This window comes from Thunnus maccoyii, chromosome 2 (assembly GCF_910596095.1).
Source record: "Thunnus maccoyii chromosome 2, fThuMac1.1, whole genome shotgun sequence".
Lineage (NCBI taxonomy): Eukaryota > Metazoa > Chordata > Actinopteri > Scombriformes > Scombridae > Thunnus > Thunnus maccoyii.
In genome coordinates this window covers 11,403,435-11,424,806 of record NC_056534.1, presented here as the reverse complement: position 1 = coordinate 11,424,806, position 21,372 = coordinate 11,403,435, and the positions used below count along the sequence as shown (strand labels likewise).

Sequence of the window (21,372 nt, the reverse complement as noted above, 5' to 3'; positions counted from 1 at the left end):
CACCCTGCCAACAAACCCAGAAACACAGTCGAGAGATGGAGAAGACCCCCTGAAACAGTTCAACAGCACAGATGCAGATAGATCCAAGACAAACTTCCAGAGCCAGAGAGAGGAAATGTTCCAGTACAGACAAGGATCGATAAAACAGACCAGCTGCAGACCAAACCACAACCGGAAAAGATTTCACACAGGGAGGAGAAGCAGTGAGCCTCAGGCAAGACACATGTATCAAACACACACAGATCACACAGAGCGTTTAGTTTCCTACCTCCTCCTTTTGTCTCATCACAGGGCTTCCAGCTGAACTGAGGAGGGACCGGAAACTTTCCCATCTCTACCACTGGTCCTCGTACACTAATTCAGCTCGTTTTTTGTATGTGAAGCAGATGCGAGCTGCATGTTTTATGTTTACAGTGTGTGTGTTTTGTTTTCTTTGTGGGTAAAATTTTATTTAACCCTTCATATTTAGCATTTTTAAGCACTTTATAACAATTAATAAATGGTTTAAAGCACACTATAATGTAGTTAAAGCAAGAACATTTAGTGTTTATTAATGTATTTGACAGCTATAACTGTGTATAAATTGTGAATCACCATAACTGGTGTATAAACATTTAATAAATGAACAATATGACACTTCTAATCACATATGTCTTCATATTTTATATAATGTATTTATTATATTTATTAATGAAGTATTAATCTTTTTATAAATAAACTGAGCAGTGGACATAAAGTTAAGATTTTTTACTACTATTATTATTATTATTATTATTATTATTATTATTATTATTATTATTATTATTATTATTATTATTATTATTATTATGACTATAGTTTGACTATTACACGAATAAAAGTTTGAAGGTCAACATGTCTTCATAAGTTTTGAACACATTTGTTAAAACATTTGAAACTCACCTGTGATTAATTTTGTACATGTGTATTAGTTAAATGTAATAAATTTATAACACATTCTAAGGATTTGTTCATGTGTAATTAAATATAATTACAGCTATGTTATGTTAATCATTTATTAAAGAGGAAGTCCACATTATTATTATTTTGCACTGTACACACAGTCACATCAATTCTTGTTTGCATATTATATTAAAACAGGTGATTTTTCCCAACAGTTTGCATAGTAAGTTGCTGCTAAACCTAACTTGCTTTAAAAGGTCAGTTAAGATGAATTTTCCCTCTTCAACTGTGACGAAATAGCAAATACTCGCTAGCAGCTGCCGCACTAAGCAGAACATTACCTCACTCGCTCTTTATCACGTAGAATATACGTATATATATATATATATATATATATATGTATATATATATATATATATATATATATATATAAAGTCGTTAAGGTAACAGATACCAAAATATTCCTGAAGTGAGTTGAATTGAAAATCATCATCTAAGCTTCAGTTAACTAACAGTAGCTAACGTTAGTTTCCATTAACAACACCAGAAATCAAGGGTTCATAATCTCCAACTGTTGATTGACCCGTTATGAAGTTATAACTGTTAACAAATGCATTAATAAATATTTAGAAATGTCCTTATATCAGCTTACAACTAAACTATAGTGCGTTATGAACTTTTTTTGTTGATATTGCTTATAAATGCTAAATAGGAGGGTTCAAGCAATAGTGAGACATTTTGGATATTATTACACTTATTGACTAAGTAAGATGAGAAGATTGATAAACACTCTCAGTGGCATCAATCTTCTCGTCTAACTCTCAGCAAGAAACCAAATATGTCCCAAAAAGTTGCTCTACTTCTTTTAGTGTTTTTTGGGTGTAACAGCAGTAACAAGGCAGACACAGCAGAAGTAGTCTGGTAGGCACCAGTGAGTATATTATCAGTTTCCAGTCATACAGGACAGTTACACAATCCACAGAAGCATCTCTCTCATCCATAACAATTTATCCAAATATCTCTCTGATGTAGAACTTGATATATATATATATATGTATATGTTTTCTCTCATACTATATCTCGTTATATCATAAATGTTTCGTCACCGTTGCCGTCATCACGATAAACGCTCACTTTCTTCACCTGGCAGCATCATCTGTCATCTTTGTATAACATAAATTTTGTCATGACAACAAAAAGTGATGTCATCATGCCGCCATCTCCCCTTTTTTGATACAGTACAAGCTCAAAGAACTAGATTTGACACGTTACTACCCTGCATCATTACACAGTTACAAAAAGATAATACAACCAGTCTCACATTGAAACACACTTTGTCTTCTCAGACAGTTTGTTTTATATATGAAAATGACTTTAAAAGGGTTGTATTGTCGGAGAACAGATAAGCTATAATGCATATTCTAATAATCATACATGTACTGTAAAATGGCACAAGATGGCTGCCCTTCATCACAGTTGTTAAGGACATATTTTGACTGCACCCTCATGAAGCTGAACTGTATTTTGGCACTTTTGGACATCGTGTTTCTGTATGCTAACAAACTACCAGCTTCACAAGACTCTACAGGGCTTCACGGAAAGTGAAATTCCCCCAAAAATGGTTGTTTACAAGCGAAAAGATATGCCCTCTGTATCGTTAAAAACACAGTGTAATGCTTTGAGTAATGAATCAGGAGAAAAGTGATGAGTTTTCAGTCAAAAAACAGTAACTTGACGTTGACCTACATCCTTGCTGACTGCATGTATAGAGACTTCTATCCTCTGACTGGTTAAAAATGAAAATCAGCAAAATTTTCCGATAAGCTCACCACAACACTGACTGAACAGAAAGTGTAGAAGTATTTGGTCCTATAGACAAAAGTAAAGTCAACATTAGGAAACTGATTAGTACTCAAACAATCAAAGCAAAGCAATTGGTCAGTTTTCACTTACACAGTATGAATATTACCAATATGTGATCATAGTACACTCATCAATATTACTGATAGGTCATAGTCAATATGCAATTATAGGGAGGGTGACACAGAGAGAGAGGGCAGGTTCAGATCGGCCCCGAGGTCGGACTCCGACCTGAACCTGCCGGTGTTGTAAGGAGCCGGGCAGCATTCAGGAGTGAGCAACGTTTGTGCACTGAAGATAGAAATACAGCCAGTAGAGCTGATATGAGAGCAGCAGGATAACATGACGTGCTAATCCACAGTGAACTGAAAACAGAGTGACCGCTAGAAACAAGACTAGTCTCCTACTGGCAACTTGACACGTGATTATCTGTTTATTTCTCCTGATTGTTAGCGTTTGAGCACCTGTCTGCATTTCCATCTGGATGTTATTTAAAGAAGTAGTTTGACATTTTGGGAAATGTGCTCATTCTTTCTTTCTGAGAGTGAGATGAAAAGAGAATTCCACAGATTTAGTATCTCTCTACTACAACATTGTCGGACTCACGATGGACAGTTTAAAAAAAAAAGATCGAAACTGATACAGCAGAACCAGAGATAACGTCTTTTATTCCATGAATTCTTACTCCTTGTCCAAACATGGCGCCTACGTTGCCCACAATGCAACTTCACAACCGACAATTCGGTTGGAGATTCAAGTCTATTATGCTAGTAGCAGCTAATGTAACCTCGAGCTGAGATGAGGAGCGAGCTGCAGAGGTCTGGTAACCTCACCTCTGTCTAACTCCACAGCCCCAGATTTTATTCATTTTCAAACTTGTAGTCTTCAGCCCAAACTGAAAGTGACATCACTCAAAGCGATTCATCAGACGTCTGGAGCCACAACAAGGCTTTAAAAGACTTTTTTCACATATGCAGTAGACCTGTAAACAGACTTTGATTTGTTAAATTGGTGGAATTCCCCTTTAAGTACAGAACTAGAGCAAGGGGGTGATAATCCTGGCTTAGCATAAAGACTGAAACGGCTGGCTGTCTGCAGAGTTCAAATATTCACCTACCAGCACCTCTAAAGCTCAAAGAGATATTTAATGTGGTTTTCAAAATGTGGTTACCTAGACATCATGTTTGCAAGAATACTTATGAAGGGTATAAAGTCATATTTCTTCGCTACACGTCCATTTATTTTTTTGATTACCTTCGAATCACAGTGGTAAGGTAAAGCTACTGGTTTGTCAAAACTTAATAGAAAAATAAAGAAACACGGCTTTACTGTGTTTTCTCTTCACTGCAGAGAATATTACTCTCCTTGGGCACTTATTGTGTTACGAGCTTCTTCATGGACGGCCCTTTTACAGGACCATAAGACTAGCTAGCAAGGCTACTGAAAATTAGACCACTGGCTGTCTCTGATGGTCACGTGACCCTCACCTTGCGGGTCCTGGGCAACCCTCGTGAGTCTGTCGGTTTTAGGGGGAATTACATGGTGTGTGTTTGATGACAAGACTTTGAGAAGTCACTGTACCTGGCTGTTGTTCGCCAAGAAATAGTTCAATCACGTATCTACCCTTAAAACCGCGAATAATCATTTTTACATTTCTGTATGTGGATTAAACAAATGACATACAACATGTTAGCTTTAGAGGTGTTTGTAGGCGTATTTTTGAATTTTGGAGAGATCCAAGCGATCTGTTTCCCCCAGCTTCCAGTCTTTATGCTAAGCTAGGCTAATCTCACATGGGAGTGGTATCAATCTTCTCTTGTAACTCTAAGAAAGAAAGCAAGTCAGCACATTTCCCAAAGTGTTGAACTCTTCCTTTAACCTTTTCACCCTGCCGAATACAGCCTGGATATGATTTTTTTTTTTTTTTCATTTTTGTGTGTATGTGTTTGAGGTGGGGGGTTTACTAGTGCAGCCCAGTGATATGTGGCATGGTCAGTGAGTTGTGTGAGGGTACTCAGGGTTAACAAATGAGAAGCCTTGGAATTCTTCCTGGTCCAGGTTGGCTATAAGCTCCTGATCTGGGGGGGTCAGCTCTGGGGGGTGGCGTGTGAAAAAACGATCAAAGTTCTCCGCATCACGCCCACACTGCCATGGAAAGGAGAGGAGAGAGAGAGAGAGAGAGATGTGGGGAGGGGGATGGAGTGAGTATGATGAGGGATGTAAGAAAAAAAGGACAACAACAAACAAAGAGAAAAAAGAGAAATACAACTAAAACATGGCATCAACCAATAAAATCACTCACAGCCGAAACTGTGGATTTCCATTGGTCCATATATGAGCCAGTGATATTTCAGCGTTATCATTGGTGACTACAATCACAAACTCTGCATTTGTCAGAGTAGTGACCAATGGCAGGTGATGGTTGGGTTCGGGGAGGATGAGCGATCTAATCGTTTCTACGACTTACCTCCAGAGTTTGACCTAATCGTATGTGTCATTTCCTTCAGTGTTTGTAACCAATTTCTGTGGCGATCAGTGAGTTTCAGGTTATAATCAACAGCTGAAGAGTGAGAATGTGTAAAATACTCACAGCTTTAGGTTTGAAAGGCGGCTGGACCTCTTTATTCTCCAGTTTTTCCCAGTCTATATAGCGGAAGAAGGCGTGCTCCTTGATGTCTCTCTCCCCCTCTGGACCACAGCCCAGACGCTTACCTGGGTGCTTGGTCATCAGCTAAAATCACACACAGACACCATGTGAGAGGAGTGTGTGTGTGTGTGTGTGTGTGTGTGTGTGTGTGTGTATAACGTCTCTTTCCCTACCCACTAGTCCTTCACTACATCTGCATTTAAGCAACAATAAGTGATGTTTTGGGGGAAAGTTGTGACCTTTTAAGTTGATATATTGAACTTGTTAGCAAACAGTTGCTTATTTATACATCCAGCAGTTACGGAGCAACATTATCATCATTCATTTGGAGTTATGTTTCTGTCCACACGGTGAATATAAGTCATATATGTAAATATTAACTCTCTTTTATCTCTGTTTTTGGTCTCTATCAACTCCTGAGGGAAATACGTGGCTCTTTAGTTGCTAAATGCTTCAATATGTTCACCAGTTAGTCGCTAACTGTGTCTGTGTGCCATTTGGTGCCGAGCAGGTAGTACAGCAGAGTTTTAGCTCTCTCTGAAAACAGCTGCCTGCTGTGGCCGAAAATGACATTATGAGAGAAGTGATAGTGAACCACAACGGTAAATGTGCAGGCAGACAGCTAAACAATGAGCTGAAACTCACTATAAAGCTCTTTACACCTGCAGAGTCGGGTGATAATTCTCGGCAGGTTCATCACTACAAGCAACGCCTCTCACATTGCGTAGTCATTATAAAAATATCCATTATAGCTGCTTTAAGTCACACTCAGGGGGTAAGGAGGGATGAGATAAATAAACAGGTAAATAGGATAAACATATCAGAAGGGAGGAAATACATGAACACATTCATAAAAATGCAGTTAGTTAGTTTTTAAGGTAAAGCTGATAATTTATCTTGACAGATTCTTACAATTTATAAGCTTTGGCAGAGCTGCTGTATTAGACTGCATTAAGTTGTACAGAACTAGAGCTGCAACATTTAGTAGATTAATCACAACTAGTACACATCACTGTAGATTTAATATTTTGGAGTTTTGGACTGTTGGTCGGACAAAATAAGACATTTAAGGACGTCACCTTGAACTCCAGGATGTTGTGATGAGCATTTTTTCAATATTTTCTGATGTGACCAAATGAAAAATCGTGAAAATAATCAGCAGATTAATCAATAATAAAAATAATCTTTTGTTGCAGCCATATACAGATGTAGCTAATAAAGTGGCCAGCAAGTGTATATTAATGTGTTTTACCAAAACAGTGTTTACAAATTAGCAAAACGGAATTTAAATTTTTAACATTTCCTCCTTTACTCGTAACTTGCAGTTTTACAGTAATTATTGGAGAATCAGCTCTGATGAACGCTGCAGTGTTCAGAGCAGACAGGGTGAGGGATTAGGGGTCAGATTGAGTCTGTATGTATACAGTATGTGCATTTGAGTATGTGTTCTCACCCCCTTGCAGATTGCAACAGCTTCTTTGGACATGGATTTCGGATAAGAGACGTGATGCTCCATGATCGACTGGAACAGCTCATCTTCGTCCTCCCCGTCAAAAGGCGGCTGGACACAGAAATATACTTTAGCGTTTTCAGTTCTTGTCACAGTTGTGTGTTTTCAATTATAAAGGGACTATAGTTAATGGATATAAACCTGTCCAGCGAGCATTTCATAGAGCAGTACTCCAAAGGCCCACCAGTCCACAGACTTCCCATAAGGCTGATAGGCGATGATCTACAAAACACAAAGTCAGAAAGGATTAATTATCAAGTTAAAAAGGATGAAAACAAGACCAGTCACCACACAGCATGTAAACACACCTCAGGGGCGATGTAGTCTGGTGTTCCACAGAAAGTCTTTGTGGTAACTCCATCGAGCATGTTCTCCTTGCACATGCCGAAGTCGGCGATCTTTATATGGCCTTCAGAGTCCAGCATCACGTTGTCCAGCTTCAGATCCCTGCAAACACACACACAAGTGATAAACACACAAACTACTCCGAGATGTTTGTGAATAATCACATAGTGGATTTGAGCTAATTCACAAACGAACTCACCGATACACAATGCCTTTGGAGTGAAGGAAGAAGAGTCCGATGGCAATCTCTGCAGCATAGAACCTGAAATACACAAACAAACACCAGTTTATTGATATGGACACACAATAGAGTGTGTGTTAGATGTGAGACAACAATACAGCTGCATATAGAAAAATACGTAAGTACATACAATATAGGTAGATAATCTACATACACAAATACACTACTGTACCCCTTGAACACAGAGTTTACACTATTCCTAAATGATAAAACACAGTAACCAGTGGTCAGTAAAGTGGGAGAATATCTTTAAATAAAAGAAAAAAAGTGCAGACAATATGGGTAAAAGATGCTGTAATATCCCAATATAATATCTGATGACACTCATAAATGATGAGAGATGCTATTGTGAGAGTTATTCAAGATGATGTTATTGTGAACTACTTCATATTGTTGTCACCAACCTACATAATCACATTACTAGAGCTATTTTGATAATCAAATAGTCATTTTAGTCATTTTTTAACCATAAATGCCAAATGTTCAGTGGTTGCAGCTTCTCAAATGTGAGAATTTGAAGGTTTTCTGTGTCATACATGATAGTAAACTGAATAACGTTGGATTTTGGACTGTTGATTGGACAAAACAGGGTAACTGACGACGTCTCTTTGACCTTTAAGAAATTTTAACAGCCATTTTTCTCTCTTTTCTGACATTTTATAGATAAAATGATGAATCGACTAGTCATGAAAATATTTGTATACATCTTAATAAGCCTTTTAAGAACTTACAACTATCATGCTTTGCTTTTGCATAAAAGTAAATGAGTTGAGTTAAATGCAAAGTGTTCAAATAATGTATTAACTATCAATACAGTAGCTCTTTTACTGTGAAGCAGCTGCAGGCACCTGACACATACTATGTAAATAAGGGTTATCTAAATCTAAATTTGTACATCCTTTAAAATGTTTTGTCAGATTAGCCCAAAATATTGCAAAAGAGGAACAGATATCAGTGAAACAGAGCATAACACAGAAAACAAATTTTAAAGGCTCAATAAGAACAGGAGATCACACCATACTGGATGATACATGATACTGTTTTTAGCAGAAAGGCGATATTCATACTATAACATAAAACATGTTGTTGTTTTGGTGTGTTTACTCACACAGCATGAGGCTCTTTGAACTTTCCAACCTGTTGGATCTGGTACATGAGGTCTCCTCCATTAATATACTCCATCACAAAATACAATCGGTCCTGGAGAACAAGGACAAAGGAATAAGGAAGGAGATGAGAAAGAAGGATCAGGGATGAATAAAGTCATCATCTATCTATAAAATAGTTGTGTGTTCTCATGTTTCTGTTAATGCGAGACGTCGTGTTGTACCATTGTCTGGAAACAGGAGTGCAGCTGAGTGAGGAAAGGCGGTTTCCCAGACAGAGCGAGGACTCTCTTCTCCACCATGGTGCACTCCACGTCATCGTCCTGGATCACCACGTCTTTCTTCAGGATTTTTATGGCGTACAGCTCGTCCGTACCCTTCCTCTCAGCCAGCATCACCTGAGAAGAGTCCGTGAGAAGTAAACAGGTGAGATTCACGCCGCTGATTCAATGCGACTCACAAACGTCCGTGAACGTGCATCACCTTGCCAAAGCTGCCCTTTCCCAGAACCATGATGAAGTTGAAGTCAGAGAGCTTGACGCGGTCCTGATTGCCGTTGCTGTCGTATTTGCAGACCGAGGAAGAGGAAGAGGAGTCTGTGGGCTTTCCTGGACCTACCTTCGCCCTCTGGAGAGATGAGAGGAAAGGAAGGAACGGAAGATTATTATGAGGGAAGAAAAAATAATCCTGATATTTAAAAAAAAAAAAACAACTGTTATTCTGCGTTGTTAAGCCTGTGTGCATCACCTCAAACTTTTGTCGTAGCTCTTCGTTACCATCCTCTCCATCTGGCTGGACGGGAACGTTAAAGTATTCTCCTTCCTCCTGGGACAGCATCTTAAACCTGAACCCCAGAATAAAAAAAGAGCGATGTCAGATAAAGTCCAGGATTAACACCAGATGATGACAATAAAGCCCTTAAATATTCACATCCTTGTTTTGGACACGTGTTCAACTTCAACATCTTACCATCCATCTACTCCTTGCTTTTGTAGCTCTGAGATCCCAAAGGACAGAGATCCCATGAAGTCATTCCTGCTGGTCAAATCCCAGTCCCAGACCTCCACCGACAGACGGCGGTCTTTGTCGCTTTCTTTTAGGTTGCTGATAAATGAGGAAAGAGGAAGGAGAAAGATCAGATGTAAAAGAAAAACAGGCATGTTCGTAAAAGAGTAAAAACGAAAACCAGTAAGATCACACTTTTATTTCAAAGCCACATTCTCAGTATCTCTCACTGTCATATTTTTAAACTGGTGAACTCTAACAATAGACAGTTTTCATGCCTACGCAGTCACAGTAACCCAGAATAGCTTCGATGACAACAAGCAAAAACAGGAGAGAGATTGAGGACATGAGCTCCAGTTCACTTTGTGCTCATGTGAGTGAAAATGAGGCCAAGTTTAAAATAAACAGGTTTCCTTCCAACAACGCCAAAAATAAAATTTTTTGTTCTGAATGACAAAATGTCTCACAAGTTGAAGGTCTCGTTCCAGGTGGGGTTGAGGCAGCATTTGATGGTCTTGGTCTTCTGCTTGCTCTCGCTCTTGGGATCTGGGATCAGCTTGAGCTTCACGTAGGGGTCTGACAGGCCGTTGGGGTCCATGGGCACCAGGTTCTTCGCCTCTTTGACTGTGAGGGGATGAGATGAAATAGAAGAAGAAGAAGAAGAAGAAAGAAAAACATCCAGGATAAACAAACATTTCATTTTCTTGGTGATAAAGGACCAGATTTACTAAGACTTTTGTGGCAGTTTTTCAGGTGCAGATGGGACGCGTTCTGCTCCAAACACACTTGATTTATCAAAACTGGAACCGCAGTGTCATTTGTGCAAGTGTGTGCGAGGTGCGTCTCTTTTTATTGCACATGCATTTAAGGGAGGATTGCGCAAATAACAAGAGGAGACATGTTAACAGATGATGATTATGTATTACGCTGGATTTAATAAATTCGCTCAATTTTGCAAGGAAAATTCCCTCTTTGCCTCTGAAAACCAGACGTAAATATACGGCAACATGTTATGTAGATGTTACAGAACAACAAGGAAGGTTAGTGGTGAAAAAGTGCATTAAGTATTGTCTTGTATGTGACTAAAAAAACAATTATTTGAGACAAAAATGAAGCAGTTAGACTTTTCTTAATGAGCACAATATCTGATTACTGTAAACACAATACAATAGTGGATTTGAGAGTTTTGGTTTGTGTTTATCAAACCTGAATTTGAACTCCACTGTAGGCTGCAACTAAACTATTCCTTCCTTTCTTAAGTGAGCGAAGCGGCATTTACCTCAGTATTAACATCCATATAAACAGCATCTCCAACTCCAACTGCTCCTTTTCTCTCTTTCTCCACCTGCTCCAGTAGCTTGAGTATATTTTGTGTGTCTTTGTCTTATTATATCACTTTATCTAGTCTGCTTTTTGTTTCCCATGAACATGTTTATTGCCTTCTAATGTATTAAGTCTTATAATTAGATACAAGCTAAAGATTGTAATCTCAGAGTTTTCAGAGTAATATTGTCCTCCTCCTCGTCTTGTCTTGCTTTATTACTCTAGAGCCGTTGTGGCTCAGGAGGTAGAGCGGGTCGTCCACTAATCACAGGGTCAGTGATTGGCACTGAACCCCCAGTTGCTCCCGATGGTCAGGCTGGGACATTGCATGGTAGCTCGCTGCTGTCAGTGTGTGAGTGTGAACGGGTGAATGAGAGGCAAATTGTAAAGTGCTTTGTAAATGCTGAGTCACTCAATGTTTGAGTAACAGTTTTTTTTTCTCAGGTGCATCTGAACTGCGTCCAAAGTATATGTTATGTAATGAAAATCACTACGTTGTTATTTCCTTTCTGAGCTTGATGATCTTATAGAAATCCTACAACTGACTTGCACCTGCTGAGCTCTCCTTCCCTCGCAGAATGTGTCCACGTAATGAGCTGCTGTCTTAGTAAATCTGGCTCTGAATACGCACAGATTGCGGCCACAAACTCAACGTAAATGCCGTTTACTCAGTAAATCTGGCCCGGAGTCTGTTATTTGTCCTTTTGCAGAGGACAGCAGGACGTGAACCTGCAACACTCCTACATCTAAAGCTGTGAATCCGGCTCTGGCCTGCCCCAAATAACTCTGGCTACATTTGACAACACTTAACAACAGTTTAGTTTCTGTTCCATAATCAATCCGCAGCTGTCTGAGAGAGAGAGAGCTGGCACGTGGACGCATGTCCTAGTGGAGATGTGGGTCAATCGTTGGATCATTGATCGACTAATGGACTTTCCAGTTTTAGTCTTGGGCTGATAGAGCTTTGAGAGGCGCTTTCCCTCTCGGTGGACCAACTGTCTGTGTGTGTCTGTGTGTGTCTGTGTGTGTGTGTGTGGCAGAGAGAAAAAGTGAAAATGAAGGGATGGACGGACAGAGAGAGCACTCACTGGTGACGGTGAGAGTGTCCTTAGTGATTTGGGCAGAGATGTGGATGCGTCCTCTCCTCTCGGTGTGATCTGTCCCACACAGACTCGGGACGTTGGCCACACACCGCTTGTGGATGTTCATCATACAATCTAAACACACACACACACAAAATGCATTATTACTCTCATTATTACAGCACCATCAGTTACTTATTGTATTATCAAGCACTTGTTCATAAACAACACGTCTGATTATCGTTAACTAAATTACTTTTTCAAATCTGGCAGCTTAAAAATCCATTTTAATGTGACAGTAATTTAACGTCGTACACTACTGTGATGATACAATGGTGAAGAGTGCCAAATGAATTTTATTTACATAACCCAAAATCACAAAAAACGTCTCAGATGCAGCACCCTCCATTCATAAAAAGGAAATACTCCACAAAGAAACTCTCAGAAAGAGAAACAGAGCAGGACAGACAGACATTTAATAGTTATTAGATTTACAGACTAGACAGAAGTGGAATCGGTAGAATAACAGTATAGTCACAGAATAAAGTAAATAAAGTGCATGAAATACACAATAATATAAAGTATATAGTAAGTTTAATATGTTTAAGTTTCAGACAAAATGTTAAAGTGTTGAACTGACACCATTTGAGGAATATCTTGGATTCTACTTGTAAAAAAATATAATAATATTTCCGTTGGAGGGGAATAAACTCAACTGCTGTGTGTGTAATAACTGAGACTGTCCACTAGATGTCAGACTGCTCTGGACAAACAACATTTGAGGTCAATCACTCACATCAGTGGGTGGTGTTGTGGCTCTGCAGAGGTGGAGAGTGAGGTAATTTATTGCCTTGCGTGCGTGTGTGTGTGTGTGTGTGTGTGTGTGTGTGTGTGTGTGTGTGTGTGTGTCCGTGTTATGTTGCATGAGAGTGACCTTTGAAATGATCATTTCTTTGCATGAATGTTATTCTGTATCTCCATCAAACAGTTCCTCAAACCAGTCATGCACACACGCATCTTTACGTCGCTATTCAGCTTAAACCAGCTACACGTGCTGTTAAAACCTTTACAGAGTCTAAAAACAGCTGCCTCAGAAAAAAAACAAGCATTTAAATGAACAACACATCTTATCTTGGAGGCAAATCTTATTTCTTATAACTTTTTTACGCGCTGATTCAAGTCAAATTGGCGGTTTTGGTTTTAGTGAACTTGTGTTCTTGCTTCCTGCAAAAAAAATTCAAATAATCTGTTTCACAGAGAGAGAAGGTCATCATTGCTTTGTATGAGGAATCATGTTTCTGTTTTATTAGATCATATACTGACTAACTGGCTAAGTGGCGTCTGCTGTAGAAGGAACTGCTCTCCTGAGACCGTAAATGTGATTGCTGTTATTACTCTGCTGTTTCTAAACAAACTACGGAAGCCATTAGCCCAGTTTGGCTCATTAATGTGTTTTTAATTGTTTTGGCCAACAACAGAGGTCTACACACAGGGGGATGCGATTTATCAGATTTTGGATGCACACACAATACTTGTAAGTAGGGTCAATTCATTGCTGGTTCGGCTCTGCACATGAGATTTATTGACAATAAGAAAACTATAGAATATCACCAGAGACATATCCTTTAACGGTGAATATACTGTATGGAAAAAAAATGTAATTATTACAGAAAACATCAAAAATGCACGTCCAAAAACGCAATCATTTTAATGCTGTTTGATAATTATGATTTTTACATATTTATTAATTTAACATTAGCAAGTAGAATTCAGGAACAAGTCTATAAAGTGTGCATTTCCACTATTTAGTATATCTTTGATAACATGAATCAAATTTGCAAGAATTGACCTTGAAGTTGTATGTTGACGTGAACTAAAACATATAACCTACAAACATATTTGTAAATTGTGTTAATTAAACTCTCAAACCCAAGAATTTTTCTATTTTCTTTCTTTGTGTACACCTGCTGACTAAAAATAAATGAATAAAAACTGTGGTATTCCCGGGGGCCGAGTCAAAGTCCATCAAACACATACATGACACTGATACAATGAGGAACTGTCTCCCCACTAAATAATGGCGGTGACAGCTGGAGGCAGCACTACAGAGAGTTTACCCACTTCCTGTTTGCGTTGTATTTGCAAACAGCAGGCAAATGGTCAGCGGTAAAAATGGCACAGGAACTACAGGAATGTTAAACTATTCGCTCAGTACTAAGAGAAGCCGATTGTACGGTTTCTGTTCAACCGTCCGTCATTGTGACTCACGAGCAGGTCGATTGTTTTAAATGATGAACGCAATCTCATTTCAATATATCTGGTAATCTGGGGTTTAAATGCTTAAACGCAAAATAGCATAAACTGGTACCAAAACAAAGTCAATTTCGTTTCAATATTTGTTCATTTTCTGAGTAACAGCTTTGACATTTGACCAAATGAAATGTTGCAAGATTTCTGAGAATGTGTTAATCTGGTCTAAGCCAAAGTTTGTGTGACATGTTCGTGTTTACGAAAGGTAACGATGCTCTTATGAACATTGAAACAGGTTTTGCTTTTCCCTCTTTCTGTTTACCATCCTTCTACTGCCACTCAACAGGGATACACAAAGAGGACAGTTTGCAATAATACGACTAACTTTGGAAGATGATTTGACTTATTCAGACTGCTGAAGTCTCGTATTGGCTTCAGATAAACTTTGAAATACATGTTTTGGATTTTGTCACCCATCACTTAAACTGAAAGCATGTTAGGACAAGAGGAACGATAACAACAACAAAAAATTAGCTTCACACGAGCACCTGATCATTGTTTTAAGACAGACTTCAAAAAAATATGAACCTCTCCTTTAATTTCATAAGTCAGCATGCACATGTTGACCTCAGGTAAATTAGCAGAAACAGAAAGTTTGTCAATATGTGAAAAGGTCAACAGTTAAAGGCCAGAAAGTGATTTGTTTGAAATGTGTACAGGTACTTTTAGGAAGTGTAAAGAGCTTTTATAAACACTACTGAGCAAAGAAAAGCAGATAAACTTTACACTTCAGTAAGCAGGGGTTTGTGGGTAACTGGGGAAGATGTTATTGTAAATCTGCGTGTACATGCCACAGATCAGTAACCAGATTACTCCCCTGTCATCAGCCTTAGTTTGGAAGCACGGCTCACTGATTTTTGACTTCTTTTTTTTTTTTTTTTTTTGGGTGAGCGCGTCTGTGTCGGAGCAGCCTGACAGTTCGGAGAGAGAGAGTAAACTGTTCAGTGTTGGAAACTGACTCATTTAGACTTCTACAGGCTGCTTTGTTTTAAATCGGACACGTCGCTCTGTGTAATGATCTATCCTTTCATCCAGCTACTCTGTGTTGTGCTTTCTCTGTCTGCTGTCTTTTGTTATGCACATGCATACTCATAAAAAGCTCATATTTATAAATACTGAGTCTATTTTAAACATATCTGTGACATTTTATTCACCAGAAGTTGTTTAGATTTCTCTAAATCCATCTTTCCTTACAGCCCAAATTCTCCTCTGTCCTCCAGCAGGCTGTTTCTGAAGCCATTTACATAAAATCGGCATATTTTATGACCACCTACTTCCTACTACCTAATGAATAATGCAAGTGCCGTTACGCCATGTCTCAACATGGAGTAACGGCTGCAGCTGGACGGTATACAGCAGTTTATGAACCTGAGTGTGATCATGAATGAAGAGGAAGAACCTGATGTTGCAAAGAGATTTCAACAGGATGTTTCAAAACAGTAAGATTGTGTTTCCCAACAAGTAAGAGTCATTTTTTCAAAGAGCTCCCAACGTCACCCCAATCCATACCAAAGCTATTCTTGTTTTCCACAATATCAGCTCTTTATGAAATCGGCTCTCTGTAGAAAACCGACTGTAACGCGGTTACTTCAGTGCCTGTAAATACACCGGCTTTAACTTTTTAAACTTAAATTGAGACATCCGACTCATGTTTTCCTGCAGGTATGATGAAATGAGGGGATGAAGAAATAGAAAATGTGGTTTTGATGACAGAATAGTTTAACAGAAATTGAAAATGAAAATTGTATCTGCAGATCTTTAACTTAAGCAATCACAGAAAAAGGAGAAGTTCGTTGATACATAAATAGTTTACAGGAAGAAGGAGAAAGAAAGAAAGAAAATAAGAAGAACTACAAAATGATTAGGGTGAAGGTGCAACTTTTGTAGTTGACCTTCTAATTACTCTTAGATTCAGCTAATATAAAAAGAAAACACCCGAAGATAAGCTCTGACAACAAAGAAAGCATGTACTGAGAGGTACTTTGACCATGTCTGTTTAACACACCCTTATTTGTGGTATTTTTCTAAAAGGCCATTCATGTTGCCCACAGAGGTTTTAGACTTACAAACCAAATAGTAGAGATGCTACCCTTTGGCATACAAAGCAGGTAAACCAACAAGTTCTGCATATGGCCTCAATAACACAAGCCTTTATTTGTGTCACAGCCTCAAACTGTATTAGCTCACACACACACACACACACACACACACACACACACACACACACACACAGGCGCAGGTGTACATACGGTCACATTTCATTCCCTGGTGTATCAGCCCGTAGAGAAGCGAGCCACAGTGGTCACAGAAGGTGGGACTGGAGTAAGTGTGGACCTTAAACTTGTGTTTACTACGAGGATCCTGCAGAGAAGAAAGAGAGAGAGAGAAACATGTGAAGTTTAGGAACAAATTTCAATTTTGTATAAAGTAATCGAGGCATCATCAGTGGTTGGACAACATCAAAAGTGTAAATGACCCTAATACACTATGTGGTTCATGTGTGTGTAAAATTTATATTGCTTAAATTTTGTTGTTTCTCGTGAACACAGAAGACATAGTTAACAGAAAGAGAGGTAACGAAAAAGGTCAACAGTACAGTAACGTTAACACACGGAGCACAAGGAGAGAAACACTACTAAACTCAGATAAAACTGAAGTTATTGTGCTTGGCCCTAAACACCTTAGAAACACATTATCTAATGATATAGCGACTCTGGATGGCATTACCCTGGCCTCCAGCACCACTGTAAGGAATCTGGGAGTTATCTTTGATCAGGATATGTCCTTTAACTCCCACATAAAACAAATCTCAAGGACTGCCTTTTTTCACTTACGTAATATCGCAAAACTCAGGCACATCCTGTCCCAAAAAGATGCAGAAAAACTAGTCCACGCATTTGTTACTTCTAGGCTGGATTATTGCAATTCCTTATTATCAGGCTGTCCTAACAAGTCTCTAAAGACTCTCCAGCTGGTCCAGAATGCAGCTGCACGTGTACTGACTAAAACCAGGAAAAGAGATCACATTTCTCCCATTTTAGCTTCGCTACATTGGCTTCCTGTAAAATCTAGAATATAATATAAAATCCTTCTCCTAACTTACAAAGCCCTTAATGGTCAGGCACCATCATATCTTGAAGAGCTCATAGTACCGTATTATCCCACTACAACACTGCGCTCCCAGTATGCAGGCTTACTGGTGGTTCCTACAGTCTTTAAAAGTAGAATGGGAGGCAGAGCCTTCAGCTATCAGGCTCCTCTTCTATGAAACCATCTACCAGATTCAGTCCGGGGTGCAGACACCCTCTCTATGTTTAAGAGTAGGCTTAAAACTTTCCCTTTTGATAAAGCCTACAGTTAAACTACCTCGTTTCTACTCTCTTTAGTTAGGGCCGACCAGGCTCGCCTTGGGTCAGCCCTTAGTTATGCTGCTATAGGCCTAGACTGCTGGGGGACTTCCCATGATGCACTGAGCTCCTCTCTCCTCCTCTTCCTCTCCATCTGTATGTATTCACGTAACATCAACGCATGTCACTAACTTTGCTTCTTCCCCGGAGGTTTTTTTTTTTTGTGCTTTCTCATCTCGTAGGAAACCCTGGGTTCTGGGCCAAGCCTTCGCGGTCCTTCACAGTCCTGTTGGCATCCTTCCCTGGCTGCTGCTGCTGCTGTTGTCATTGTTGTTATGATTGTTGTTATTCTGTCCCCCCTCCCCCCTCCCCTCTTTCTTTCTCTCTCTCAACCCAACCAGTCAAAGCAGATGGCCGCCCATCAAGAGCCGGGTTCTGCTTGAGGTTTCTACCCGTTAAAGGGGAGTCTTTCGTTACCGCCGTCGCTAAGTGCTTGCTCATGGGGAATTGTTGGGAATTAAAGAGTACGGTCTTGACCTGCTCTATGTGAAAAGTGCCTTGAGATGACTTTTGTTGTGATTTGGCGCTATATAAATAAAAACTTATTGATTGATTGATTGAAACGTCATAAGAACGAACAGGTAGAGTATAAAGAGAGTAGAAACGAGGTAGTTTAACTGTATTTATTTGTGTTTAATAATTTTGAGTTTATTCTATGTGTCAACTTTCTGGTGCTAACGAGTTTACTAGTTACTGTAATGCTAACAGAGTTTAATTCATTGTTTTGCCTTCTCTCTGTTCTTTCTGTTTAACTCTTCTGTTGGTGTTGAAGTGGAAGGAAAACAAATTAAACAGCTTAAACCATCAGTCGAGGTTTTCATTTTTTCGACTATTATGCTACAAAAAGCTTAAAATCTGGAGGTTTTGATGTTCTCAGTTGTCCTATCAGGTTAAAGGGTAAGTTCACCCAAATTACAAAACACTATTTTCTTGATTACCACTAGTGTTACCTGGCTGAGCAGATAGTTTTGGATTTTCTTGCCCAGGTTTTCAGAAACACTACGTGGACAATAGTATGTGTACACCTGCACACTGCACCCATATGTGACATCTTATTTTAAATTTCATGGGCATTAATCTGCTGCTGTAACAGCCTCCACACTCCTGAGAAGGTTTTCGACAAGATATTGGAACCTGGCTGCGTGGATCGGCTCTTACATCATCTGAATCTGCATGTACGCATAAATCACCCACCTGAAGAGATCCGCAACCATTCACACATTACCTTTATTGCTGAGTGGGATATCTGTAAGTGTGATGATATGGTTACATATTACACTGAGGTAGGCTGGTTTTAAATAAACATTTATTTAAAGTAAAATTCTTCCTTTTTGGCGTCGTAGTGTGTACGGGGAAAACAGAGCTTTGCACAAAGTAGTGCTGCCTTTCATTTGAAGAGGAAGAAGAAGAAGAAACAACAACATTGGTGGACGTCTTCATGTGAGTGTTGTTCTCTTTATTGTCTACTAATATTAATATTATTAATTTTTTCCTCATTAATGATATATTATTTCACTCACCCACAACTCAGAAAGAGAAACAGAGGAGGATTCGCCATTAATCGCTGTTAATCAGCGGCTGCAGCGATTTGCTCACATAGACCTTTTACACAGAAGATATTCTGACGTGATCGCAGGAAAGCAAAGGTGTAAATTATAAAATAAATGATGGCTGAATTCACTTTAGCTGCTTCAGTTTCTGGGTCCTGGTATTGTGTAAGGGTGAGAATCACAGATGAACTCACAAAACTATCACAATATTGTTCCCACGATAACGATATATTATCACAATAAAGGCGATTCTGCAATACACGATATATCACAAAGAAATAATCTACAATATATTACAATATCTGTAACTAATCTGTAACTAACTGAAGAATAAAAAGTTATTTCAAATGGCACGAAATAGTCAGATAATGTACAATGTTTATTAATAATACATTAGTTTCACAGAAAAGAAACCTCAGTTTGTGCCTTTCACAAAGGCTGCTGGTAGGTCTGATAAGAGACGGTAGAAAGGCGACGTTGTGCTAGCAACCCAAAGATTTATTATTTTTCTGTGGCAGTAAACACAACACGCGACCCACTAATAACTTACTGTGCTACATTCAGAGCTTTACAAGATATTCAGGGCTGACGAGTGACAGCGGTGACGACAGTGTTGTAGTAACTCAGCTACAACAACAGGTATCACACAGAAACTTTCACAAAGCGCCACGAATGTGCTTCTAGTGACTGTCGAAGCTCCGGCGGACTCCCTGTGTTTCCAGAACGGACACGGAGAGTCTGACAGCAGCTGCTCATGGTGCATTTCTTCTTTGTTGTCACCTACAACTGCTGTTCATCTGACCTTCACCAGTTTTGTTCAGCACCTCCAGGAGGTGGAGGGTAGTGGCGCTCTGGTAGCGGTGAGCCAAATTAGCTGAATCTATTCTGAGCGGTTTAAAAAAAATGTATCGATATATGGCCAGTGTACGGAAAACACAGTGGAAATATCACGATATGTTGCAATATCGTTTTTTTGTCCCACCCCTAGTATTGTGTCACACTATCATGGTTTACTTACTTAATGTTACTGGAAGTGTTTTACATATGACAAGTCAAAATGTCTGCAGTGAGAAAGACGTCTCCTGCAACAACAGTATCAGCGCGATCATTGATCCAAAAGGTGTTGGATGAGGTTGAGGTCAGACTAAACTCAGACAATCATTTTTTTATGGACCTCACTTTGTGCACGGGGTCATGTTGAAAACAGCAAAGGGTCTTACCTAAACTGTTGCCACAAGAGTTGGAAGCACACTATTGCTTAAAATATCACTGGTAACACTTTACTTTAAGTCCCCATATTTAGCTTTTATAAGCAGAACGTACACATTTAATTAATGTTTGATTTGAAGGAATCACATTTTCTTTTGTACCGTCCCTGTTATGAAAATTTAAGATTACTAATATTAAGTAAAATGTTGCAGTTGTAAAAGTCGTGTGTCCTCAAAAAAGCTGATTTTTGGGTCAGTGGTTACAGTTACAGGTTATGGTTTGACAAGTAGTGGTTACTGTTAGGGTTGAGTCTCCAGGAAATGAATGTAAGCCAATGTAATGTCCCCAAAAGTGAGCAGGGTGTGTGTGTGTGTGTGTGTGTGTGTGTGTGTGTGTGTGTGTGTGTGTGTGTGTGTGTGTGTGTACACGTCTGAAAGAGATATTGGCTCATTAACCTGGGGCAGCCAGGCAGCACATTCTCTCTTTACTGACACGTCTCAATGTGATTTGGAGCCGACAGGTCAGCGGGAGGGAGGTCAAGTGACTGTGTGTGTGTGTGTGTGTGTGTGTGTGTGTGTGTGTGTGTGTTTTCATCTAACATCACACACAGGAACTACACAGAGGTACTAAAGCGAGTGCTGACCTGGCTAATTTTATTAATAACCTAAAATCCATCATTCAACAGCAAAACAATCAGTGACCGCGCACATAATGAATATTTAACTTGAACACAAACACATCGACTGATCTGCTTCACTGTGAATTCACAGACAAACAGGAAACAATCTGCTTTTCTATATGTAAAAAAATAAAGGAAGAGAGATGTGTGAATCTTTTTCAGGTGTTTTCTTTACTT

General features: G+C 39.2%; 1 protein-coding gene across 3 annotated transcripts in view; it reads right to left on the bottom strand.

The window, feature by feature from the left end:
* LOC121908964 (protein kinase C beta type-like) overlaps window positions 1-21,372 on the bottom strand; it is a 40,237-nt gene that overhangs the window by 2,814 nt on the left and 16,051 nt on the right. For 2 of the 3 annotated variants that reach the window (XM_042429298.1, XM_042429306.1), the window contains exons 4-17: window positions 16,600-16,711; window positions 12,047-12,175; window positions 10,103-10,259; window positions 9,600-9,734; window positions 9,378-9,474; window positions 9,114-9,257; window positions 8,855-9,028; window positions 8,633-8,724; window positions 7,483-7,545; window positions 7,247-7,385; window positions 7,080-7,160; window positions 6,882-6,989; window positions 5,372-5,512; window positions 1,836-4,926 (exon numbers count right to left, since the gene is read on the bottom strand). In XM_042429298.1, coding sequence (XP_042285232.1) covers window positions 4,774-4,926; window positions 5,372-5,512; window positions 6,882-6,989; window positions 7,080-7,160; window positions 7,247-7,385; window positions 7,483-7,545; window positions 8,633-8,724; window positions 8,855-9,028; window positions 9,114-9,257; window positions 9,378-9,474; window positions 9,600-9,734; window positions 10,103-10,259; window positions 12,047-12,175; window positions 16,600-16,711 — 1,725 coding nt within the window. In that variant the 3' untranslated portion in view covers window positions 1,836-4,773. Of the gene's footprint in view, window positions 1-1,835; window positions 4,927-5,371; window positions 5,513-6,881; window positions 6,990-7,079; window positions 7,161-7,246; window positions 7,386-7,482; window positions 7,546-8,632; window positions 8,725-8,854; window positions 9,029-9,113; window positions 9,258-9,377; window positions 9,475-9,599; window positions 9,735-10,102; window positions 10,260-12,046; window positions 12,176-16,599; window positions 16,712-21,372 lie in introns of those variants that run through there. The other variant, XM_042429313.1, reaches the window with a different exon arrangement.